Raw genomic sequence first — 26,146 nt, 5'->3', positions numbered from 1 at the left:
TGTGTGTTAACTACACTGTATGTGCACACAGTTTCTTGTCTATAAATGCATTTTAATGACGAGCTGCCGAATGATGGATCTGCATCGGTTGGTTGGTGTGCTTCTTTAACTTCTGACATTTGGACACACTTTGAAAGCTTCATCCTCTTTCTCCTACGTGTTAAAATGTATATGAATCTAGCTGCAAACTAATGTTGTACAGATGTTTAAGTGCTACGTTTTAAAGTCTTCAGGAGGACGAGTAGTGATGTGTTGAAATAATCACACATGCTCGAAAGAGAAGGAACATTTTAATTTGACTTCATGTGTCTTTTTCTATTATTTCAATGACTTTTTGTAGTTCTTTGTATAAGATAAAGATGCTCATGACACTGTTATTTCATGTCAAATGGAGAAGGTATAATAAAATGTATTTAGACTGTAAGTTCACCGCTTGTTTGTTTTGTTTAAAGCCTCAGTCGGTAAACTGTTTAAAGATTTTCCTTTTTTTGTATTTATTAACTGGTCAACATTTCTTAAAATTGCATCTACTTCTCCCTCAGTGAAAAATCCAGAATATGATTACCACTGAAAATTCACTTTATCAGTATATGTGTTACTGGATCGGACTAAATAAAGATGGTACAGTTTAAATTAAAGATTGAACCATACACTTTAAGAGCTTTCATATCACAACATCTCAGCATTACCAGCACCATCAGATGCTGGTTGGACCGGTTTTAGAAGAGGCATTTAAATACAACTGGCTTTCTTGTTTTGTTTTTTTAAACGGCCCATGCTTGTTTTGAAGGCCAAGTGCATTTCTACGATTCATCCACCAGCAGGAGACAGTTTAGGAATACGTTCGACACGAGAAGAAGGCCGTGTGCAAAAACTCCTCTACGCTGTGAATCCAGGCGGCTGGAATCAACTCAAACGAGGCCTTGGAGGAGCCACTGGCAGCTTTGCTTTGACCACAAAACAACCTGTGACCACAAAACAGCACACGTGTTACATAATTGGTGGTTATGGCTGTATTAAGTGTTTTTCTTATTTCTCGCTCTTCTTTGGCTGCTGGTGAGTTTGGTTGCAGAATGACGAAAGACAAACTAAACTACTGTTGGGAACTGTGGAGTCTCCACTTTCAAGATAACAAAATCGCTGGTGTTTGCATTTTTTTGGTGTTGGAATTGTGCTTTTTCTCAGTGAAAATTGTTATGAGCTTTTAACCCGAGCTTCCTCCCCCTATACAGGTATGCAGGAATATGTTGCTAAATTTATGTTTCACATGTTCCTATCTGGTAATAATAAGTCTAAAATCGATGGCCTTTCACTACTTGCCAACGTGAAAACCCATTTATCCATTTTTTCCGATGCTCTGCTGCTGTCAAAGTCAGTGTTCCTCATGTGACGTCCTTGTACAGTGCTCGTGTATCCGAGTCAGCATTATTGTTTGCATTGCACAGAAGGTAACATGAGGTTTATGTGAAGTGTATCTGAACATATTTTTCTGATTTATTTTTGAATCTCACCTTTAAAATGGACATGTATGAACTTAGTCTCACAACATTTCATCCTGTCAAAATGAAACTGCTTCTACTTTTAACCTCGAGTTTATCTTCTGATCCAGAGCGATAACTTGTGCAACACATCCTGCAGATCCACTTCCTTTCCGCGGCACATGTGTGTGAATCTACTGGTCCAATCTAACCCACAACCACAAACGCACCATTTTATGTACAATATGTACAACATTTATTATAATTAATATATAAAATAGACAATGTACTTAAATTTTCACAATAGAAAAAATACAAGTAATAAATACAAAAAACATTTTTTGTTTTGCAAGTATTACAAAACATCCAGCACAGTTTGACAGATGTGAGACGTTAAAATATTGGGATAAATGCTTTGCCACACCGATATTCATATAGCTAAATATATGCCTCATATCTTGGTCAACACAGTCTATTGTGTTACGATGCCTGCTTATAAATGATATTGCTAGCACTATTCAGTGGCCTAGACTCCATGATAGCCAGGCCCGTTTGAGCACATCTGGGCTGAAACCGGCCCGCGACTGATGGAGGTTTTCAAGTGAATAAAGCGCCACCTCTTCCAACCTTCTCTTCCAGTCCGCCTTGCCTACTTTCTGTCTCCATCGTTCAAACAACACCCTCAACCTTCCCGTCTTCTCCTCTCCATCGCTCTTTCCACATTTTCCGTTTTCCTTTAACATCCCTGTGGATCTGCCCGACCAGCCAATACAGAAGTGACCTTAACTTTTCACACAAATAAAACATACAAATCATCATAGAAAAATAATATCCCTCCAAGAATCCACTATGACAAGCCAGTACAAACATGGCACAAAAAAAACACGCAAAAAAAAAAAAAAAATCATCATACAGCAATATGGCCATTGGCTTTGAGCATATTTCTACATAGCTAATAATTAACATTTTGTAAAGTAATCATCGTTGCCACACAACACAATAATTAGACATGAGAATATCCCCGGACTAGTCATAAGTAAGTACTTCTGAACACACAGAACATCACAGCACTCGTTAGCTTGTCTTTTCATAACATCTACCTTTAAATACAAATAAAATATAGAATATATCTCTGATAAATGTCACTCAACATTTTCGTCTCTCAACGGCACGTACAAACATTACAAATAAGAACACAAGACGGGAATGTATGCAGAGGATTTGCATCGGCTTCAACGTAATTCCTACCAGATGCGACTCCGCTATTACACATTTGTAGCAAAATGACCAACATCTGTTGTTGGGAGTCCACCAGATATGAGAAAAAAAAAAGCAGACTGTAGCACATTTACTGCACAGTAGGGATTGTGAAATGAGCAATGAGGGATTACAGCTCAAAACAGGAGAATTCAGAGAAAGCCTAAATAAAGAAATGTGCGGTCAACAATGAGCGATTAAAGTCTGTTTTTTTACCCTTTCCCCTCTTAGGTTTGCATTCTTCTCACTCCGACATACACTGAAGGCACTGCATTAATGTGAGAAATGTGTACACAAGCAGTACAAAACTACTTTCGTAGAACAGGTAAGAAGTAGTGGCAGAAATGTCACTGAACGAACAGGAAGGAATTCATGACTCACAAATTCAGCGTTTCTCAACCTTCTCTGAACTGCGTGGCCATTTTTTGCTTGCAAATATCCTTGTGACCCCAAACAGTTATTAGCCCCCTCCCCTCCTTCCCTCCCTCCCTCCCACCGGCATATCAAGTGACACCAAGGTTGAGAAACTCTGCATTAATGACAAACACGAGTAAATTAATCAGACTTTGGGACAGTTTCTCGCACAGTAGCAGAGACGCATGGGCCTGGGCTTGTATGAGAGACAGTGAGTAACTTCAGACCAGGAATGCGAGCCATGGAGCTGGAGGGAGCTGCACATGCGTCCGCTCCACCCTGGCATTTCTCTTGTTGGTCAGGTGCCACAGCCTGAAGCGGAGAGAAGCCCCGGCCACGCGGCAGCACAATCGGGAGAGCACCAGCATCGGCGCTGGGTTTGCTGAGCAGTGAACATGTACAGTAACTCTGGTTGGGTTGGCCTGGCTTCAGTCAGAGTCCAGTTCGTCAAAGTCTACGCCCCGGGTGGACCGGGGGTCTGAGTGTGAGGGTTTTTGTGCATGCGTGTGGACTGTGAGTGAGTCAGTGCTCAACGCCTCGTTCACATTAAGCCTGCTGCTGGACCTAATGCGCAAAAAACAAATGCACTGAAGTAAGTATATCTAAACCGTGGCATCCCAAACCGGCATAAGTGGAGGATACCTCAGTCCTTGGTGGATTTTTTCGGCAGCTCCTGGCGCTTTTCAAAACTACGCGTAGCCTCGCTGGTGACGGCACGCTCCACTCCGTCGACACGGTGTCACGCAGGAATGAAGGACTCCCGCTGACGTAAATCCTATGGAATTTGAAAATGTGAACGAGACGTAATGCAGACAAGTGCTTAGTATTTTCCTACTAAAATGTTTTCCTGTTCTTCGGCATGTGTCTGTGTGTGTGTGTATATATATATATATATATATATATATATATATATACCTATGTGTGTTTGCATTGCAGGTTGTGCGTCCCTCCCTCCCCCCTCCCCCCCAGTCCAGCAACTCCTTCTAGGATGGCTCCTGATCTCTCTGTGGCTGAGGCTGTGGCGGACTCTTCACAATGGTGATGACTGACGCGGTGTTGAGGCGCGGCGCGGTGGCTAGTAGGTTGCCTCCCCCGACCTCCAGGCCCCTGGCGAACCTCTGGAGTGCGGCCAGTCGCGCGCCGAGCCCCTCCAGCTCTTTCCTCATGCCGGCGTTCTCGGCCCCAAGCCTCTCGACCTCTCTCTGGAGTTCTGTTTTCTGCAGCTCCAGGGCTTCACGCTGGGACACACGCTTGACTCTGCAGCTGGCGGCGTAGCCCCGGTTCTTCAAGGTGCGCCGGCGCTGCTTCAGCTTCTGGATCTCATCGCGGGACATGCCGCGCAGGTGCAGGTTCAACTCTCGTACTGTGAGGGACATGAGCTCGCTGTCCGACAGGACGGGCACATTCTCACCACATTCCTGCTTCACCTGAAAAAGACGGGAGTAAACGTGGAGAAAGGAGAGAAGACAAATTAGGTCGATGACGTTAAAGAATAACTGATAGGAAGGTCAAACTTATTTATTAGCAAAATGGACATTATCCCTCTTGCAAAAATAGTCAAAGGCTTTAACATGACTGATTGAGATAACAACACTAAGTTCTATTTCAGGTGCATTACCTTCAGAGCTTTGTTGTTTCTTTCTGATGTCATGATCCGACTGTCTTCGGCCTCTCCACGCACCAGTCCACACAGATACAGACACTGTGGACGAACAGAAACGGGACACAAAAAACATTTATGTTATGACATGTGACTCTTGTGAATCATGCTGTTTTGGTTCAGATCTGGCCTGACATTTACCATCCGCTCACAAGGCAGCCAGTCATGCACGCTAAAGAAAAGGAGAACCCACAGATCTTTCATGCTTCTCCAAAAGCGCTCTCTCATTAAACCCTGTGGTTTCATATTAAAGGAAGAGGAGGTTTTGAAAGCGACACGCCGTTCTCAGTTAGCTGGAATAGTGAGGAGGAAGTTATCGTGCGTCTGCCCTTTGGTTGCTCAAAGCAGGTGTCCTAACCAATTCCTTCAACACTTCCTCTTGTCAACACAACCCCAACGGTTCAAAGCTTTCATTGTGGAGAAAGATTTCTCACCGTTTCAAGAGACATTTAAAGTGACAGAGAACACAACATTGCAATAACCACTCAAATAGAAAACAGCTGAAACTTTTCTGTAACGCGAATTATTTTTTCCTCGAAACCTATAAATCACTACAATAAAAATAGAGGTCTAGACACCAAGATCAGGTAAGTTTGCACACTTTAATTGCTGCTTTCATCAGCAACCTGTAATGACAGAAGGAAGAGTGTTTGTTTAAGTCTGTACCGCCTTAACGCCGCTGTGTTTGAAAATACTCTCCCGGTCTTCTTGCTGAACGGTTAACACAGACTGCGTGGGGACTTCCTACACTCGTCTTAAGGTCAGCTCGCAGGTGTTGTTGTGTGGGATTAAAGTCCAACAACTTAACTGGGACAACCGAGTCACTTCTTGGTTGATTTGACGGTTGCGTTTTCAGATCACCGTCATGTTGATAAAAAATTAATTACCCTGTACTGAACTTGAAGCTGTTTTAGCGATATCAATTGCCAACCAGATCATACCGGATAGAAACGACCACATGTTATGTTGACGAGAAGCTACAATGAGTTTGACTGCATTTAGCAAAGATGTCTTCTGACATTAACATTGAATGAAGTTTTACTTTGACATCATCAAACCACAGGGGTTTTCCCTCCATAGCGTTTGGAGAGTGAAAGTGTGAACTGGAATAGGTTTTGCAACCATGGATTTTCTATTTGACCGGGCTTTCAGTTGGGTCTCTTTGTAGCCCAGAACTGTGAACAAATAAAAATAAGTTACAAGCATGGTTGCACGAAACTGGATGTGCATGGAAGGTGTAAACAACCGTGTAGAGAGTAGCCCCGAGTCCAGTTGCTCTCCATGCTGCCGAGGAGGAAGCTCAGAAGCAAAAGGAGTACTTCAAGTTACAGTCACATGTAGTCAGTTTCATTTTTAGGACTCATTGAGCTCAGTTTCAAAGCCATAACAATTTAGATTTCCGTAAAAAAAAAAACGTTACTTCATTACAGTAAAATGGGCGTTAACGGTACATGTAGGCCTACAGCTCGTGTACAGTAGGCGTTGCTCCACACGAGCTAAATAAAAAACGGTCTGGTCTGTAGTTTGCTGACATTTAACTGCGTTTCCCGGCATGTGTGGGACGTGGAGGAGGCAGGAACAGCGGCTGTCCGAGCAGCCGACTGGAAACCCCTCAGACCGCCGTTTCGTAAAGTCAGGGTGATTCAGCAATAAAGCGTCTGCTCAGCTCCACAAAGACCGCCCGTCAGTCCAAACCAGGAACACCAGCTGTGACCGCGTCTTTCCTGTGTCCGTCCAAACAGCAACGGGTCTCCACGATGGTGCCTCCCTATAAATATCACTTAAGACGACGTACTTTTCTGCTCCCAAAGTGGGACGCAACAAGTGAACGCAGCACTGCCAAACGTAGCCTACGACTGACGCTAGTTAGCGTAGGTTTGTAAAGTAAAACACCCCGATATATGCTCAGTTTTTATCAAAATGACTACAAAAACAAACAGCGAAAAGAGACAGTCTCTAGAAATATGTCTGTAACGTCGCTCCCTCCTGAATCCACCCGTATCCTTATAGGGAGAGGAGGTGAAGGCGCTGCTGCTATAGTAAACAGCCATCACGAGTGCCCTCGACATCCATTTTAGTAAGACTTTAAATAATCCATTTAAATTGTTATAAAACATATAGAAACAAAAGAACAGTGGGGACATCGCTTGGCAGTCAGGTGTTACAATTATAGAGGCGTACATGTGAAGAGCGGGGCCACATGATCAGCAGCATCTCAGACATGCTAGTAACGTTAACTGTTAGCACTTAGCATCAACGGCTCCGGGCGAGCTAACCTAAAGGAGATTAAAGCAAACAGCTGCCTGCTCACTCGTCCTTGGTTGGTTGGCGAGCCCCCGGCGGAAATAAGTCCCCTAGTGTCTGTCTATGTTCATCAAATTCAAGCTAGATATTTAAACGTTTAATATTTAGTCAAACATATAATTTACCTGCTGGGTCGACGCGACGCTCGCGACAAAATGTCAGTCCGCCTTTTCCCGGAATTACTCCGCTGCTCTCTGAGGTTGGATTCTTTCATTCACAAAAAACACAAGCGACAATGACGTCAGGTCTAAAGAATGAGGGCGGAGCCAACTCCGCCCCCGCGGCGTACTCCGAGAGGATGTAAACAAGGAATCCCTGCGTCCCAGAACTTTTCCATGACCAGCCCCCCTTTTATTCCCAGCAACAACAACTTCTCTGAAAAAAGGGTAAAAATACTGGGAAAGGATTTAGGGTCACACTTTTCTGAGACAAGCGTTAGAAACTATACAATGGGGAAGTTAAAAATCAGGCAGAATCTAACAACAAAAACAAATATAAAACCCACACTTCCCACAAACACATGCACTCATTGTTTTAAGTATAAGTGTCGCATTTGATGAAAAGTGCGTTTATAGGGGACTCGCTTTCCCTGCTGCACGACAGACAACCACGTAGGTGTATGTTTTTCTCATGAAGGGATTTTATATTACTTATTAAGGATTATCCTGGGACTAGTTGATTTATATAGGGATATTTATGTTTTCCGTAATCTTGTGTAGCTGTCAAAAAACATATGAATGAATATCCATAGAGGACAAAGCATGTATCAAAAATAGCCTACTTCAGAATATGCTCAATTTAAGTATATATATGTTTTGATGCACCTGCAGTTAAAATGTGTATGTTGAACATCGGGATTAGGACCAATGGTTCTACTCTGAAATACAATGTTGTACATATTTTGAGAGAATGCCATTCATTGGTTTGTCCGATGGGGCTGGTAGCCTCCATTTGAGCTGAGTTTATTTTTAAACCATAAGAGGAAACGTGAATAATTAAAAAAAAAAAAAAAAATCATATTTCCTGACTGTTTTCCAGTCCCACCGAGTTGCAAAACGTTGATACATTTGGTCATGTCAAACATAAAATAGACCCTAAAATAATAGCCAATATTATGATACCCGTTTTTTGGGTGTTCTTCCAATCCTTAACAAGTGTTATTAGCATGTGCTAGTGCTCTAAAAATGCGTATTTATATGTATTGTTCCAACAATACACAGATGTTTTAGGATATAATCATCTATATTACTTGAGAATGCAATTGTATCCGCAATTTAAACAAGGTGTATAAATCTAAGGTCCGATAAACTGTTGATTTGTCTTTTATGACTACTTGGGAAGCCGTGGACTCACTGCGAGACTAAATTAACCTTTACCACCGGCTGCTGTGGGACAGCCGCACAGACAGGGGGCGCTGTTTCTTTCCGGGTGACGTACAAACTGACCCCTGCCCCGCTGTCGTAATGCGTCCCCGACAAACCTCACGTTTTCCCACTGTGACCTCGGACTGTCGTTGAACAGATGCACGCCTCCTAGCATTAGCTTGGATGAAAGCCCGTGGGAAGCCTTCAGAAACGCACTGAACGGACTGTCGGCTTCACCGTGTTCTCCAGCGACCTTTCCCCGCCGCGCGCACACAGCTGCTGATCCAGGGCCGACCGAGAGGAGCGGGCGAGCAGGAAACATGCCCACGATTGAGGAGCTTTCCCCCGCTGCGGGCCCGGTGTCCACCCGGCCCCCCGAGGACGAGCTTGACGACGACGAAGATGAAGATGTTTGTAGCTAGTCATTCTGGGGTACTTCGGAAATGTGAACGAAAAATAGAGAGCCATAACGTAACACAGTTATGTCGCACTGTTCTTTCTCGTCTAAGCATTGCTAGCTAACACGGCTATACCAATGCTAATTTGATAGTTAGCACCTGAGGTTTTCTGACTGTGACAAACCCTGAATGAGTCCAGAGTCTGTTGCAAGCGTATGTACATGTTAAATAGTTAAAACATTGTTTAATCTAACTAGCAGTGTTTCCACTGTCATGCCATGAGATTAGCAGCAATGTATCAGTGTTAACACCAGCTAAACCAGCCTGTCGCAAACTTCCGGATGGGCTATATGGAACTATATTTACAATTTAGTTTATAAATGAATGTGGATTTATTTTGTTCTGTTTGCCTTTTATTCATAGGAGCTGTTGCTTGGGTGCGTACTCCGTCTTTTTGTATCAATTAAGCGTTGTGCCTGATCCGTATTTGTGTCCTTCAGCTGGATGAGACGCTGATGGAGAGGTTGTGGGGCCTGACGGAGATGTTCCCCGACACCATTCGCACTGCTGCTGAGGTGTCTGCATCATGCTCTGTCTCACTGGCCAAGACGTTTTACGGGTAAATCTGATGTCTCACTTTGTCACTGCAGAGTGTTATGCTACTCCAGTGGATCACGAGATTAACTACTAATGCGTCTGATCCCAGCAGCCGCCAGTGGTCCTGTATTTGTTTTCTGAAGTCAGACTCCCATCTTCCAAACAGTTACGCATTATGTATCACTGGAGGCTAATTCTATAAACGGAAGTCCTTACTCAATACCTTTGACTGGCACATTTTAAACATCCGAAACTAATAAGGTTGTTAACTTGTTTCAGTTTTTCCCGCTCGGCACTCTGGGTCGGTACTACCTCCTTCATGATCTTGGTGCTGCCTGTTGTGTTTGAGACAGAGAGACTACAGCTGGAACAGCAGCAGCTTCAACAGCAGAGACAGGTGAGCAATCACGTGCACGTACAATAACCAGTCGCTGAGAGGCGACCACAGACGTATAGTTTTACAGATGTGGGGAAGCAAGCGTTGACACATACTAAGGAGCGAACGTCGCATGAACGAGGATTGTAAATTCTAATGGGTTAATGTGTCATCGGAGTACGTTGATGAACAACCTGAACGATCAACTCTTTCACTTCCAGATTCTACTGGGGCCCAACACCGGAATGTCCGGTGGGATGCCGGGCATGATGCCTCCTGCACCTGGCAAGATGTGAGACATGGAAAGGGCCGACATGAACCTGAGATCTGCTGCTAAGCGATACAGCGGGGCCGGTCGCAAGGAGAGACAGAGAGACCGTGGAGAAGGGCAAAGAACTGCAGTTTAAAAGAAAAAAGAAGCAAAAGCTGGATGTCAACAGCATGAAAGGCCCACTCCAACATATTGGATTGGCTGATGGGATTGGAGGGGGGTGTGATGCGTTTTCTAACACTTCTCTCTCGCTGTCTCTCCTTACTCCAACATCACACAGAGACTTATTCCAGGAGCACTGCTTCTATTTTCATTTTTTAAATAAATCTGCAATCAACATGAATAATTTGTTCTTTAGGGGATAGGAGGTATAAGTGGATACAATGAAAGCAGAAAGGTTACCAATTGTATGTCTTGGTGTTTGCAGCCTGAAGAACATTGCTATACTTACAGTTTTGTCCACCGTCATCTAAGGACAGGTCTGATGCATTGTGAACCAGACTGTAAACGCTATTAATAGATGCGGTGGTCTACAGGACGGCCTCTTGAAGTTAAACAAGCTAAATTCCCCTCTTTTCTATGTGGCCCATTCCTATTGGTACATTTGTCACATGTCACAGTTCAAAGTTAGACGATCTACAGTGTGTATGTCGGAGTGCAATGTCTCTCACTTCAGTTATTGGATTGATTACATTGCTTACATTTTAAGCAACAGATTGTATAATGCAGCAACAACAGATTCCATGGTGTTAAATTATTCAGAGATTGGTTGGTCCTTTTCTTTTGATGGTATGTGAAAAGTGAAATTATATTGTCATTGAAGAGCATGACATACGTTTTTTGACATGTTATGGTGGTGGATGGACATTTTATGCTAAATGTCTCAATACAGTCCTGACATGTCCAGTCTGTTATTTTCTGTTCTCTTTTGCCATCCATGTGAATTTACAATTTTTCATCTTTTCATTGAGCAAACACATGTCTCTGTTTTCTGGTCAACATGACTGCGGTAATTAAAACACCAAATCAAATGGAAAGCTAAGTGTTTACTTTCAGTGTGTTGATTATGTCATCAAATGGCATGAAGTAGGGATTTAATGACAGACAAGACTAAATTATATTATTAAATACATCAACAAATAAGTAATTAAAGTTTTCTAATATTAAAATGAAGGAATGACTGAATACTTATACTTGTTTTGTTGTTTTTACAAATTTTAGATGTTTTATGTCTCAATGTAGGCATTGGACTAATACTAATATTGCCTTATACACCTTTAACAGCAGACAGTTTTACTTTTCATAGCATTAAAAACACATTAATTAAATCCATTGTTGTGATTACCTGAGAGCTGGAAGCCAAATATAATGTGGCCATGATTTATGTTACTATGAAAACATGTGCTGTGGCATATTAACGTATCTGCAGTGAAAAGGGTCCATTATTGTAGTCATACTGCTTTAGTTTTTACTATTGTGTCAAGCGTACAACTATGCCTAGTCCCTGTTAAAGACACCACACAATCATATTTTAACATTTCCAGAATGCATCACATTCATTTTCAAAGACTAAAGAGTCTAGATAGAAAATAAAGAATATCTATGCACACATTCTTTAGCGGCAGTGTCCACTGATGCATTCACTGCTCTTTTTAAGCTCCTAGTCTTGTGAGAATGAATGGGAACGTTTTCTCTTTTGGCTCAGATCAGTAACTCATGAGCATTTCTGAAAATCACTATGAACGCTTATAAATTACTTTATGAAGATGGGCATGTTCGCACCTAAAAGTAATAATTGTTAGCAACGTCACGATACATCCATCGGTTATGTTCGTTCAAATGATAAGTATATAATTTCCAACTGCACTTTAACAGAACAAAATCACGAATTCCCGCCAGTTGTCTCACGCGAGCTCCTTCACCAGCTGAAGAGCACTCTGCCCTCTAACTTGTATGTTTTAGTCAGTATCTCCTGTCGTTTAAACGTAATTTAAAAAGCAAGAGTCCTAGTTTTGTTAGTTTTAATGACCGTCGTGTTGATGTTGAAAGCAGCTGAAAGACCATAGTAACTACAGCTTGATAAGATATAAGTTTACATAGACAGGTTGGCGTTAGCTACATTAACTTAGTTAGCTGAGCGTTAGCTGACCCTGGCTAAAGAAACTGAATCAGAAAAAATCCATTTTGTCTTCAACGTTTAGCCCATACTACATTGAACATGAAAGCTGCTGAGGACCAGGTTGTTGAAGAGGATACTAGTTTTCAGGATGAAGAGGTGAGACAATATTATAGTTAAGCATTACCATTTATCTTTACTAACTAACATTGGCGTTTCCTGACTAGAAAAATCCCCCACAGCTATACAATATTAGGTTAGGCTGTCGGACATCTGAAATGACCAAGCTGACCAGAATCCATTTATTTTTATTTACATAGCTACATATATATATATATATATATATATATATATATATATATATATATATATATATATATAGTAAGTTATATTACAAATGTTTTAATGGTAAACTTTCTCAATAATCAAGTTTACTTCTCAGCAACTAACTAGATTGAATGTGTCTTCAAATCTAACAGGAAACCTTCTTCCAGGACATTGACCTCCTCCAGAAACATGGGATTGTGAGTAAATAGCAGGGCTGTGACAGACAGGGTTTCCCATCAGATCAAAAGTCAGTTGTCTATGTAAATATTCTCTGTCCTTCCTACACGTGACCACAGAATATGGCAGACATTAAAAAGATGAAGTTAGTGGGTATCTGCACTATAAAGGGGATCCAGATGACGACTCGAAAGGCTTTGTGCAACATCAAGGGCCTGTCAGAGGCAAAGGTGGAAAAGATCAAGGAGGCTGCTGGGAAAATGCTGGTAAAAGGGGATTTTTTTACTGTTCGTTTAATGTCATTCTTCAGCAAGTACTACTTTATTCTGGTGACCTTAAAACTGAATTACTCGAGAATATTTTGTTTTTATTAGATGATTTTCTTTACATTGTAGAATATTGGTTTCCAGACCGCCTTTGAGTACAGTACGAAGAGGAAGCAAGTGTTCAACATCACAACCGGCAGCCAGGAGTTTGAGTTAAGTTTTGCTCTTAATGTTGATTCCACGTAGAATCTAGGATTTACACTGCTGAACATATTACTTGTTTGTTTGTATTTTATGCATTCAAAATTACATATTCCATATACTCAAAGTAGGAGATATAGTGAAGCAATACAGAGAATCTTCCGTGATTCAAGTTGTTCTGATATGATGCAGCTGAAATGTGGCTCATCGTGGACATTACAGTTCATTTGTTCGTAAATTGTTAAACCTTTTGAGCAAAGTGAAAAGAACAATGAACCCCTCCCCTCAATTTGCTGAGTTATTTAATCCACATCAATAACTACACTGATACTTAAAATTGATTGATGTTTGGAAGTTTAGTTTTACTGTAATATGTAATTGGATGGTATGGTGAAGTTTTTCAAAACATTGAGATTAACCAGCAGACGCTGTTGCTAGGTGGATGAAAAATGACAAGTTAGTTTCTCTGATAGTGAATCTGTTAAAATATTACTGATTTGAAGTAAAGATGTTACAACTTGTGTCTTTTATCTCTACAGTAAACTTTTGGGTGGAGGTATAGAGAGTATGGCTATCACGGAGGCCTTTGGGGGTGAGGAGATGTCTTCCAATAGCTAAACATACTGTGTGTGGTCATATTGTTTTAATATCACTCAGTTTTCAGCACTGCTCAACACTATTACTCCACTATTTCATCCTACAGAGTTCCGCACAGGGAAAACCCAGCTGTCTCACACGTTCTGTGGTAAGTAAGGAGCCTTTTTTGAAAATGGCTGCCTGGAAGGGAAGTCTAATAACACAGATGTTGTTTTGTCCAGTCACTGCTCAGCTGCCAGGCGAGGATGGCTACTCTGGCGGGAAAGTCGTCTTCATTGACACAGAGAACACCTTGTATCCTCACAATGATTGATGTGCAGTTTGGTCGGTGTTTTAATCGACTATTGCTCTTAACTGGTCAGGTGTTTGTTATTTGTTGTCCCAGGAAAAACCCTGGCTATAGATAGCGCTGCATTGCCCCATACATATCACCCTACCATGTGCTGATTTAGAAAACATGTTTATGAGAGATGTTTCTCCAGTAGTTGTCCTCATGTGACTATACAAAGACTGTTTATGTGTGTGTCAGTGTGTTTTCTTGCTGTTGTTCTGTTTCACGTCATCCTTGACTCTGGTCCAAGTCGTCCAGACAGACTGAAAGACATCGCTGACAGGTTTAATGTGGACCACGGTGCTGTGCTGGACAACGTGCTTTATGCCCGGGCCTACACCAGTACAAACATACACTTCATTTTGACCGCAGAACTGTGACACATTTGTGTTGTGCAAAGGAAGAGCAGTTTGAAATATTTGGTTGTATTCAACTTTTGTCTTTACGGCGCTTCTCAGGTGAACACCAGATGGAGCTGTTGGACTTTGTAGCTGCCAAATTCCATGAAGAAGGAGGAGTGTTCAAACTTTTGGTGAGTATCAGATTGAAGTAGAGGAACGTCTTCACATATTCATAATGTCTGTGGTTTTATGTCCCCCCTCTGTTTTAGTAGTTCTCTGTGAAGCTACGCATACATTCTGATATTCTGCTCCTCCCTGTTTCCAGATCATCGACTCCATCATGGCTCTGTTCAGAGTAGACTTTTCTGGTCGAGGTGAGCTGGCTGAGCGGCAGCAGAAACTGGCCCAGATGCTCTCCAGGCTGCAGAAGATCTCTGAAGGTCTGAACCATGACTGTGCTTATGTGCAAATTTGTAAAATCACAAACATCAGCCATATATATTAACTGGGATGTGCAGTGAATATCTGAAATTAATATTGCTGTTTGTTGACTAATTCAGCTTTGGTGTCTCTCACATGGTTCGTCTCAAATATGCATAAAGGAGTATTGTTCCAAATAATGACATATTTTGCCCATGTTTGGTTTTCATTTATGTTTTTCTTAGAGTACAACGTAGCCGTGTTTATCACCAACCAAATGACAGCTGATCCCGGTGCAGGAATGTCGTAAGTCATTATGAATAAATCAAACACACTTTGTCTATGAAATTCTGTTTTCTGTCATTGTTTGAAGCTTTGATGAGATGTTTTTTTTCTTTCCTCGTTTTAGGTTTCAAGCTGATCCCAAGAAGCCAATTGGTGGGCATATCCTGGCCCACGCCTCCACCACACGGATCAGCTTGAGGAAAGGGCGTGCGGAGATGAGAATTGCCAAAATATTTGATAGGTAGTTGGCTGTTTATTTTTTAAAGAACATTGGTAATGCAAGATTTTTGGGATTCAATTAATTATGATGCACAGCATGAAGGGGAAACTGCTGCATCAAGACCAGACATCACAATAAAACACATAAAATAAGAACACCTGTGTAAACATCAGGCATACATCTTAAAACATACACTTTTTTACATAAATCACATGCAAACAAAGACATTTCATATAACATGTTTACAAGAAAACCCACACTGTAAACTGTAAAAACAACAATAACAACAAAGCAATTAGTACTTTTACTCCCATAACAATTGTATTAAATACTATACTAAATAGTTGAAGTACAGTTAAAGTTTCACTTCCCCTTACTATGATGTCAGAAGACATATAAGATTTTCCATCTTGATAGATGTTGTGATATCACAACAAGGTCTCATATCATGTGAAAGTTAAAGGCCTGAAAGGGTTTAACATTGCTTTTTGTGTGTCCTAAAGTAATATCCCACCCCAAAACTTATCTTGTGATTTAAGTATTAAACAATCCATTTTGAGGATGAGCCTATCTTTGTACCTGCTCGCCATCCGCATAGTCCTAATATGAAAATGTATCTTTAAAGACACCTTTGGTGGTTCAAGCGTAGTCTTAGTAAACTAAAAGGGGTTGCTTCGACATGACCTCGGAGCTTCATAATAGTTTTATTTGAATAGTGAAAACATTTGTGACTCACATTTATCTCTCCTTGATATCCTCTAGTCCCGATATGCCTGAGAATGAGGCCACATTCGCCATCTCTGCTGGAGGAGTTACTGATGCCAAAGAGTGAAGGATAAAAGGAAGAGAGACACACATGTTCACATAGTCCCCTGTTACCACCAGTTTAAATTTATTTCAGGTATTTTTAATGGATTTATTTATTGAGTTTTATAACTTTTATATAATATACATGTTCACATAGTCCAGTCCCCTGTTACCACACGTTTAAAGTTATTTCAGGTATTTTTTAAAGGGATTTATTTATTGAGTTTTATAACTTTGATATAATATATTAACTTCTTAAAGTTACACTGACAATCTAGTACCATGGTACTTTTGATGTATTTATTCTACACTTTTTTTCCTGTGTTTTGATGTTGGAATAAACACAAAAAAGACATGTCTCTGTGGTGCACTTTATTTTCCTAGTTTAAAGTTCCTTAATTTAGCTCAACTTCCCTCCAGAGATGAAGAGACGTGTAAAGAGGTGACACCATGGTGCCGTCAAGCCGGTGCTGGCCTCTAGCGGTGTTTGCAGGAACTGCAGCGGCTGTACGCCACTTCTCGTCGGCTACGGGATCCATATGCTTGCAAAAGCAAGGCTTAACAAAGCAATGGGAACTTCACCAAATGTGCTGCTGAGAGTCTGAAACACACCGGCAACTAAACGCGTTTTCACGGAACGGTAAACAGCACCCACCTCGCCGGTAGCGGAGAGCTTGTCAACTCTGGCCAAAGGAGCGATGGACCCGAGAGACACAGCCCCGGATTCGTGGGAGCTGGAGGAGGACGCCGAGGCCCCTGCTGCCGCGGCGGAGCTCCCGTCCGCCTTCGCTGCCCTCAACGTCAACGCCAAGCCGTTTGTCCCCAACGTCAACGCCGCGGTGTTCATACCGAGCTTCAATCAAGCCAGAGCCGAGGAAAGTCCGCCTTCAGACGGTGGGTGGATGCCAGACAGCTGGCTGGAAGTTAGCTTAACTTGCTAGCTCGCGTGCTAATCCAGCTACGTTAGCCTTCCTCTCGGCTGCGTCCACACGGTGCCACACTTATCGCATTCCCACGAACTCGTCAACAAGTCGGCTCGAGTGATAGTCTCGTGTTTTAACGGTTAAATAGTTGCGTTATAACGCAGTCAACAGCCGCAACAAGGCGTCACCTGAAAACACGTGTCAAATTAATATTTATGAAAGTTTTGACATGCTCTGCTTTTCTCTCTTTAAAGGTGCCCCTGATCCAGTTGCCAGCATGGAGGTGGCAGAAACAGCCGGTATGCATGGTCCACGGGGTGCTCTACACGGTGTTTAAGGTTATCAAGTTACTGGTCAGGTTGTGTTCCCACGGGACAGGTGTGGTTATTGGCTCAGGTGTGTACATTTACCTGCGGCCAGATTTGTAATCTCAGAAACAAACCTCATGCAGACTGGGAGAGCTCGGATGCTCCAGTCTTGTAGGGTTCACTTACTGAGCCATATTTGGATTGCTGGCCGAGGTAAACCTATGTGCACGGGCCTACGAATAATATGATGCAACATCACTTGTCCATGCCAGAAATAGACATCCCATTGGCACAAGTTCGAGGCCTGCTGTTGTTCAACCACTTTGTGCTGCCTCGTTTTAATTTGTCCCAGTCCGGTTCATTCACATGTTTGCACTGACAGAGATGTGGTGCGCCTCTACTCAAGTTACAGGAAGCTGGAGGTGTTTTTGTTTTGTAATAGAGTGGCTGAGCACTGCAGCTGGACAGAGTGAGGGACACAGGGAGAACAAAAGATCAGATGTACTGTATAGACGGGGCACACCTTTCCTTTTGTATTGCATTTCCTACAGGCATGTTCATAGAGATGTTTGTTCTAATACCTCGTTGAATTTCTCTAAACATGTCTGAAAGAAAAATCATAATTACAGCGTGATGAGACTGTTGACAAAGTCTGGGAACGAATGGCTTTTCTGAGCTGCCATCAGCAAAATCTCGCTGTCTGACTATAAATCAGGAGGGTTGAGAGGAAAATGGGCTTTGTGAATGACTGCTGGGCTGCATAATTTCATAGTTACGAAAATGGGAGGCTTATTTGTTGCCATGGGAAGATGCCTCTTCTGCACGGCTCAGCAGATTTCAGCGTAGCATTGTCACAGTGTATTCTGTTTCTTTTAGTTGTACTTGTTTGCTCAGCAGAACTTTGCATCGATTGTGTTTCTAACAAGTGGACAAGGTTAATGAACGATTAACTGCAGAGCACAAGCGGTGAAGTCCTGCAACTCTTTAAATGATCTGTGAAGGCAAATGCTCAATAATTGTAGGAGCATGCGCTATCATCGAGGTCTTTTATATGACACGTATGCAGTATCAAGGCACAGGTCAAATAGTAGTCGGTGAACATGGAAATCAAATGCCAGTGTCATAGTTTAGGTTTTGATAAGTTTTTAAGATTAGAATAACCCAAATTTATCCACGTTAGAAGAAAATCTACAGTTGACCGTGTGGTTGGCCAGCTGTTGTGACAGCAAAATCATTTATTTCACTCAGATTGGATAACACATTGATTAATTAGACTTGTAACATTTGTAAATAGTGTCGACAATTAGTTTTCTTGAAGTTACTGTAGGTAAAGGCATTCTTACAGCTGGTTCCCTGGAATCAGGATACATTTAGAATCAAAAGACATCATTACACCTGCATAGCACCCAATAATTACCATATAATTACACTCATAATGTCAAAAATGGAACACGTAAATGATAATGGTGTTGGAAATAAGACTTGAAGAAGGAATAAGGTTTCTCTACATGCTCAATGTGTGTAACAAAGAGGATCTTGTTCCACATCTTTGTGCAATTGTGATGGTTCCAGCTCCAGTGGAGAATGGAGGCACAGAGGCAGACATGACCACAGAGGAAGAGACGTGGGAGCAGAAGGAGGAGCCGGGGGGAGAAGGAGGAGGTGGAGGAGAAGGAGGTGGACAGGAGGACCTGGGTTCAGGAGGAGCCAGTGACGAGGGCACCGCGAGGGACGAGGAGATGATGGAGGAGGAAGAGGAGGAGATGCCCATGCTCAAGGTGGCGCCGGCACCGCCGGATGCCCCCAAGAAGGAACACGTGAACGTGGTCTTCATCGGTCACGTGGGTGCGTCTCGTTTCTGTATTCATTCATCTTACAAGGATTGTAGAGCGTTTTCACCTCATGATGTTTATATCTGTTTATATCTCATAGATGCTGGTAAATCCACTATTGGAGGACAGATCATGTGAGTAATGCATTTTTCACATTCGGTGTTGCCTGGTCACAGGGCTGCAGGATAAAAACATCCAGTATTTTTCTGAAACTAGTGGAGTGACCCTTTTGAGTTTGTTTTTCGTTTAATGAAACTGTGTCAAACAACAAAAGTAAATGTTAATTGTTGCCACTGTCTGTCAGCTACAATGTTTTCCGGTTTTAGCCTCAGTTTCACCTTTGCCTCCATAAGGACAAAGATACAATAAATGAGGCTTTGAGAACCTTTCTTTGTTTTCTTCCTTCTAGGTATTTAACTGGAATGGTGGAAAAGCGAACCCTGGAAAAGTATGAAAGAGAAGCGAAAGAAAAGAACAGGGAGACATGGTGAGAACGGCAATCCTTATGTTCTTCTGTATAAAAACAGCATGCATTTGATTTGGATGTTAAGTATTAATATATGGGAACAAATTGCAGTAAGCTGCTTAAATTATTTTAATGAAAGTCCCCGAAGCATTAAATTGGACCTACCATATGTTGTTTTGCATGTTTGTTTTTTTCCTTTGCCAGCTAATCACCATGGAGTTCAATGTGAATCATTTAAGCAAATATCACAAAGGTGTTGATTACAACAGGCTTGTTTGGCACAGCAATCTTAAGCGCCTCATAACAGAGTTATGAAAAACACAAATTAATAAGTAAATTTGGTCATTGCAGGTACCTGTCGTGGGCGCTGGACACAAACCAGGAGGAGAGAGACAAAGGCAAGACGGTTGAGGTCGGGAGAGCTTACTTTGAGACGGAGAAAAAACATTTCACGATCCTGGATGCCCCAGGACACAAGAGCTTCGTCCCCAACATGATTGGTGGAGCGTCACAAGCCGACCTGGCCGTCCTGGTGAGATGGACAGGGACATAAAACTAACGCTAACTAGCCCTAAACCTCTGAGAAGTGATTCATATACATCTTGTACATTTATTCCTAAATTATTCCACTGGTGAGATGCTCAGGAAAAAAGTATAAACGTCCGTGGAAACTTCTCAAACCACCTCAGACGCAGAATCCAATTTCCACTGACCCTCTTTATTATATATTGTATAACTAGGTTCTTTAAATGTCACTAAATGCTGGAATTACCTTTTGCCTCCCTTATTGGTTTGTATCAGGTGATTTCAGCAAGAAAGGGGGAGTTTGAGACCGGCTTTGAGAAGGGTGGACAGACACGGGAACATGCCATGCTGGCTAAAACCGCAGGAGTCAAGCATCTCATTGTCCTGGTCAACAAGATGGATGACCCCACAGTCAACTGGAGCCTAGAAAGGTGAAGTAGGACTTTTGGGTTTTATGTTGGCTTTAATGCTCAGTCAGTGGCCTTTCCACACTTTATTTCTTAAAACAATCAATTACAAAGATACAAATTGGTATTGACTTTCTGTTTCAGATGTTACTTCTATACCTCTCACAAGACTTCTGACTCAAGATTCATGATGCATTTCATATTTTAGTAAATAATCTTTTTTTTCCAATGCTTTGCTGCAGGTATGAAGAGTGTAAGGAGAAGCTGGTTCCGTTTCTAAAGAAGGTGGGCTTCAACCCTAAGAAGGACATCTATTTTATGCCTTGCTCTGGACTCACAGGTTCCAACCTCAAGGACCCTGTACTTGAGTGCCCCTGGTACACGTAAGTGGGCTCTGTGGACGGCTCTGTATGGCAGTACAGTATTGTCAGGTTTAGATACTGCGCAGTTATTTGCCACCGGCTACACACACTCAATTAACTTGAGCAATGATTACTTTTGTTTCCTATTAACAAAGTGAATCATAGGGAAATCTTTCAGCTGCCATGTTTTTAACTCTGGGCACGATGAGCATGAAGTGTTGAGTGCATGGTCGAGGCTGCGTGAAAGCTACCTTCAGGATACCTAGTTCACCTGCCAGCAGTTTTATTCCTTTTTAATGCTATGTCGTTATCACTCTGTTTTCTGGCACAGTTTTCCTCTTGTTTCCCAGAGGTGATCAGAAAGCTCCGGTATGCGCCGCTGACACAATGTTGATTCGCAGTAGCGCCCTTATTGGCATCTGCCTCTTTATAATGGGACGTATGTGTTCCTCGTAATCTTGCGGCTCCATACTGTCGACTGACATGTACTCACCCAACGAGGGCGCGCTCCTTTTTTATGATGATGTTGAATTAGGCCACCAAACACGATCACATGCCCATCACACATCTCCATCTCATACAGGCCTTCTGGTCTGACCTTTACATTTGCTCAGAGTACAGACTTGCACATTTTATAGATAATATATTCATAAAAGACATTTCAGTGACGCTTTTTACCAATTCTGTGAAGTATTCCCAAGTGAAACGGAGTATCTGAGTGGTGTACTTTTTACAAAAAGAATTTTACTCTAATCCTTCCCATTTGATTGGACCGCCATTCATATTTCGCATATTTTGTTTTACAGGAAGAAAAGCTTATAACATTTTGGACACAAGATTAGAAAGAAGAATGCTTATATTGTTATATAGGTGCACAATAAGACAGGAATGTGATGTTAAAGGCTTAAAAGAGCATATTTCATTTAATCTAAACTTTAAAGGAGATCTACTAATGACAGGAATCAAAGATAAATTGTAACTTGTGCACATGATTGCATAAGATAGTAGACAGAAAAGGATCACGGTTGTATTTATTCATTATTTTAGAATGCACTGGAAACAAGTCACAGGCTGTCACCAATCGCACAGTCGGTCGTGTTCAGACAATCATGAAGACATTTCTGACAATAGAAATAAAAAGTGGATTTTTTTTTGTGACTGGTGATTTTTGTTCTTTACCAGGGGTTTGCCATTTATTGCCCATCTGGACAGTTTGCCAAACTTCACCAGATCCACCGATGGACCAATCAGACTACCTATTGTAGACAAGTACAAGGTGAGCAGCTGGAGGCCATGTGTTCTCTTTCTAAAGAGAGAAAAATCTGAAATCTGTGGCAGCTTGTCTTCTCCGCTGCACTGTGTGGGCGTCCAATTTCTTTTGGCAAAAATCTTTTTATGTTCCCTCTCCAGTTTGTCATTCTCCTTCCTGTTGGGCCATTTTCCAAGAGCAATGTGTACACACACACACACACACACACACACACACACCAGCCTCTGCATAGTCATTTCTCTTAAAGATATTTCAGCGTTTTGGCATTTGCCTCAGTTTAGATGTTGGAAGCAGTTCAACACATTCTGTAAGTGTTGGTGGAGTTATTTTGGAGGTCCTTCAGTTCTCCCGACACTAATCATCTTTCCCTTTTCCACGTATCATCTTTTCTTGTTATCATCTTGTCTTTAAGTTGTTTAATAAGTAGTCCCAACTGCAGTTCTCCTTGTATACAGGGATTATGGTTCAATAAAGTGGGTGCTGCATACTAATGGACTAGCCAAGTCTTCCATACAGCAAGCATTCTGCAATCAAGCTGTGACTAAAATAATGATTCCCCTATTATTATTATTATTATTATGCAAAGGGATGCTGGAAATCCTAATTGTCAACTGTGATCAAAAATTATCTTCTAAATTTCCACATTATTCTAAACATTGTGTCAGAATCATGTGTAAAGCCACACATGACTCTTCCATTGTTCTCGACTGCTCCACACAAACATACTATTTCACCCAAAAAATGACCATTTGTATATCAATTACTCGCAGAGAAATTTAATTGAAGTTAAATGTGGCCCCCATTTACTTCAATTCATCTCACATGCCTGCAAGATGAATCGAGGTAAATGGGTGCCGCTCTAAACTTCAAGTCTCAAGACTTCTCTCCATTTTTGATTCTTTGTTTATCGTGGAGGCATGCGAGAAGGGCTTGAGTAACAGACATGCAAACGGTCATTTTGTGGCAAACGATTCCTTTTGAGGTGCTCAACATGCTTATCTGTTAAAGTTACACAAATACTGTGTAAAGGACAATAGTGCGAGAAAGCCAAAGTGAACAGTTGCTTTCATTCTGAAGGTCAACAGTAATCATCAGCATTAACATAACATTAGCCTGCTAATATTTGCCTGCTGTTGTGTGAAAACAGAATACATGGTTTTCAATGGACAGTGACAAAATGCTGTGTTTCCCAGAATGCATTAGGTTTCCACGATGATGTTTTACTCTACCACAGATATCATGGGCCTCTCATAAAACAGGATGCATAATGTGACTTGTATGCATGACGTTACTGATGGCTAACGCTGACCTGCTCTGATCCTTCGTTATAACATGTTTGTGTCCTTGCAGGACATGGGAACAGTTATTCTCGGCAAGCTGGAGTCTGGATGCATCAGTAAAGCCCAGCAGCTGGTCATGATGCCAAACAGGGTGAGACCTCCTTTGTATGACTTTGCTCCTTCTCACAAGGGACCAATAAACCTCCCACTGTAAATAACTCCACGGTCTCATTCTTGATTTTTTTTATTTACTGCAGCCTGGATGGAAAGAAGATCCTGTCACAAAAAAATATATAGTTTCTGTTGTAACAGCAGCCTGTTTGTGTACAGTAATATGTTTATTTCAAATATACTTATTAGAGTGTGTGTGTGTGTGTGTGTGTGTGTGTGTGTGTGTGTGTGTGTGTGTGTGTGTGTGTGTGTTGCAGCACACAGTGGAGGTACTGATCCTGCTAAGTGACGATGTGGAGACAGACGACGCATGTCCCGGGGAGAATCTGAAGTTGAGGCTGAAGGGCATCGAGGAGGAAGAAATCCTCCCCGGTTTTATCCTGTGCAGCCCTGACAACCTCTGCCACTCCGGTCGCACCTTCGACGCACAGGTACATCAGCGACAGACGACCAAAGTCACTGCACGCCGGCAACTATGTCCTCATCGTACATAGGACTTTTAATGAATCTCTTCAGGTTGAGGCTTAATTAGCGTTCAATTATTCAAGTTAATGCCAACAGGAGTGTGGGGTGGAGAGTCCAGCTGTCGATTTCAACCGATTTGATCAGTTAAAGACACATTTTAAACCTATTTGGTACTCGGTAGCTTGTTTTTGACTAATTTGAAGATGCGGAGAGTATAGATAATGAACTAATATATGAACTGATATAGCCAGCTCTATTTCAATGCTATAATAAAGTATTATGATGATGTCAAATCAACGGATTGTGATTTAATCTCTGAACTTTCTCCCTTTTTTATTTCAGATCGTCATAATTGAGCACAAATCAATCATTTGTCCTGGTTACAATGCAGTCCTTCATATCCACACCTGCATCGAAGAAGTGCAAATCTCAGTAAGTTACCGCGCCGCTTTCGAAGCTGTTGCTGAAGCATTCTACGTTATCAGAGCGTATCTGGGTTCTAAACTTTAAATCCTGACTGCAGGCCTTAATCTGTCTGGTGGACAAGAAGACGGGGGAGAAAAGCAAAACACGACCGCGCTTTGTTAAGCAGGATCAGGTGTGCATCGCCAGGCTTCGGGCAGCTGGAGTCATCTGCTTAGAGACCTTCAAAGACTTCCCTCAGATGGGACGATTCACACTGCGAGATGAAGGTAAGGGCACTGTGGGTGTAAGACACTTTGAGCATGTTTATCTTAAAACTAATAGATTTTGCACATCTTGTTCACGGACATAGATGTTACCGCAGAGATAATAAATTGTCTATTTACTTGATTCTGTGTGCATATCAGGCTTTTTTTTTTTCCTCCAATGATTTGATTCTCCATTATGTCTCTCACTTCTCTCTCTATAGGCAAAACTATCGCCATTGGCAAAGTGCTGAAGCTGGTGCCAGAAAAGGACTAAATGCAACAGTGGCAGCATGCATGGAGTTCTTCCACCCGTTACCAGGGGAGAAACGCTGCTAGAGCCGACCCAAACAGCTACTCTCTTTACACTCAACTATGCTGAAGAGAAGAGCAATGACAACGAGGAGTGATGAAGGAGATTAAAATTGCGTCAAATGAAGAAAACAAGACTGAATCAGTTTTTATGATGAACAATATGAAACTAGAGACCAAGTCCAGTGTGTCAGCTTTCTCATATTGAGAGCTCAGCTATGCCACTAATGTAGCTACACGCCCCCTTCTGTACTCCCACGGCTAACCGCGCAGTCGGCTGGCCACGCCATTTGTTTTTAGAATGGAGATGGATGCAGTGTAACTGAGTTTGGGGACGAAAAAAACTGAATCTACAGAATGATTTCATATACTGCAAAAGACCAGAGTTAGCCTGTAATAACAATTTGCAGAGTACATCTCCCGTTTTAAGAGTGGGATTGAGAATCCAACGGAGATTTGATTTGGTTTTAGATATTGCTAGAATTTTTAATTCGGTCCCTCTCCACATGATATGGTTTAATTGGATTGAGCTCACATACTACTTACTCATGAACCATGGATGAACACATTCACAGAAACAGACACACAGCTGTTACATAATCTAAACTGAAAATAAATGATCAAGCTGCAACATAAAGGTGTATTTGTTTCCCTTTTAATAAATTTTCCCATTTGGGATGAGCGATCAATGACCAATGTATCTATTAATGACATTTCCTTTTGAATATTATTAGCATTTCACTATAGAAGTGAATTATCCTTTGTTTTAGTATTAATATAAATAGATGTATTGCAACTCATAAATCAAACTAAGAAGCTTCTGTTTTTACCCTTTATGAATGCCGTACATTTGTAATCTATTTTAGCATTATATACAACATTTAGTTTCAGTGCAGATACTTATGTACTGCATATAGACTGCAATATCTGTATCCATCCTTTTTATTTTA

At 41.7% G+C, this 26,146-nt stretch overlaps 4 protein-coding genes across 4 annotated transcripts; 3 read left to right on the top strand and 1 right to left on the bottom strand.

Annotated features, from left to right (window-relative positions):
* Positions 1 to 4,132: 4,132 nt before the first annotated feature.
* Positions 4,133 to 7,324, bottom strand: maff (v-maf avian musculoaponeurotic fibrosarcoma oncogene homolog F; the record flags this gene model as incomplete). The annotated part of the gene is made up of 3 exons (XM_079238118.1): positions 7,239 to 7,324; positions 4,768 to 4,851; positions 4,133 to 4,576 (listed from the first exon to the last, which is right to left on the bottom strand). The coding sequence occupies exons 2-3, from the start codon at positions 4,798 to 4,800 to the stop codon at positions 4,133 to 4,135; spliced, it is 477 nt and encodes a 158-aa protein (XP_079094244.1). The 5' UTR covers positions 4,801 to 4,851; positions 7,239 to 7,324.
* Positions 7,325 to 8,620: 1,296 nt separating this feature from the next.
* On the top strand, positions 8,621 to 11,302 carry tomm22 (translocase of outer mitochondrial membrane 22 homolog (yeast)). Its single transcript, XM_079237125.1, has 4 exons — positions 8,621 to 8,887; positions 9,376 to 9,494; positions 9,752 to 9,869; positions 10,070 to 11,302. Exons 1-4 carry the CDS (start codon positions 8,798 to 8,800, stop codon positions 10,142 to 10,144), a joined length of 402 nt encoding a protein of 133 aa, XP_079093251.1. The 5' UTR covers positions 8,621 to 8,797; the 3' UTR covers positions 10,145 to 11,302.
* A 1,035-nt stretch (positions 11,303 to 12,337) lies between these two features.
* dmc1 (DNA meiotic recombinase 1) lies at positions 12,338 to 16,232 on the top strand (the record flags this gene model as incomplete). The annotated part of the gene is made up of 13 exons (XM_079235313.1): positions 12,338 to 12,394; positions 12,715 to 12,759; positions 12,859 to 13,005; positions 13,135 to 13,217; positions 13,746 to 13,798; positions 13,910 to 13,951; positions 14,025 to 14,097; positions 14,385 to 14,476; positions 14,593 to 14,666; positions 14,801 to 14,915; positions 15,141 to 15,201; positions 15,305 to 15,421; positions 16,163 to 16,232. 13 exons carry the CDS (start codon positions 12,338 to 12,340, stop codon positions 16,230 to 16,232), a joined length of 1,029 nt encoding a protein of 342 aa, XP_079091439.1.
* A 430-nt stretch (positions 16,233 to 16,662) lies between these two features.
* Positions 16,663 to 25,852, top strand: gspt1 (G1 to S phase transition 1). Its single transcript, XM_079237523.1, has 14 exons — positions 16,663 to 17,101; positions 17,385 to 17,429; positions 19,011 to 19,283; positions 19,371 to 19,404; positions 19,680 to 19,757; positions 20,088 to 20,268; positions 20,538 to 20,692; positions 20,911 to 21,051; positions 22,213 to 22,306; positions 23,651 to 23,731; positions 24,009 to 24,182; positions 24,559 to 24,648; positions 24,740 to 24,908; positions 25,109 to 25,852. Exons 1-14 carry the CDS (start codon positions 16,906 to 16,908, stop codon positions 25,159 to 25,161), a joined length of 1,764 nt encoding a protein of 587 aa, XP_079093649.1. The 5' UTR covers positions 16,663 to 16,905; the 3' UTR covers positions 25,162 to 25,852.
* Positions 25,853 to 26,146: the final 294 nt, after the last annotated feature.

Source organism: Taurulus bubalis (genome assembly GCF_910589615.1).
Source record: "Taurulus bubalis genome assembly, chromosome: 2".
NCBI classification, from domain to species: Eukaryota; Metazoa; Chordata; class Actinopteri; order Perciformes; family Cottidae; genus Taurulus; species Taurulus bubalis.
The sequence above is the reverse complement of the archived record's forward strand: the minus strand, read 5'-3'. Positions and strand labels throughout refer to the sequence as shown.

Bases quoted from the DNA above. Each gene is read 5' to 3' on its own strand.
- tomm22 (XM_079237125.1), top strand. From the start codon at position 8,798: ATGCCCACGATTGAGGAGCTTTCCCCCGCTGCGGGCCCGGTGTCCACC. The intron at 9,495-9,751 runs GTAAATCTGATG...AACTTGTTTCAG, and splicing joins CTGGCCAAGACGTTTTACGG to TTTTTCCCGCTCGGCACTCT. The intron at 9,870-10,069 runs GTGAGCAATCAC...TTTCACTTCCAG, and splicing joins AGCTTCAACAGCAGAGACAG to ATTCTACTGGGGCCCAACAC.
- gspt1 (XM_079237523.1), top strand. From the start codon at position 16,906: ATGGACCCGAGAGACACAGCCCCGGATTCGTGGGAGCTGGAGGAGGAC. The intron at 20,269-20,537 runs GTGAGATGGACA...GGTTTGTATCAG, and splicing joins AAGCCGACCTGGCCGTCCTG to GTGATTTCAGCAAGAAAGGG. The intron at 22,307-23,650 runs GTGAGCAGCTGG...GTGTCCTTGCAG, and splicing joins CTATTGTAGACAAGTACAAG to GACATGGGAACAGTTATTCT.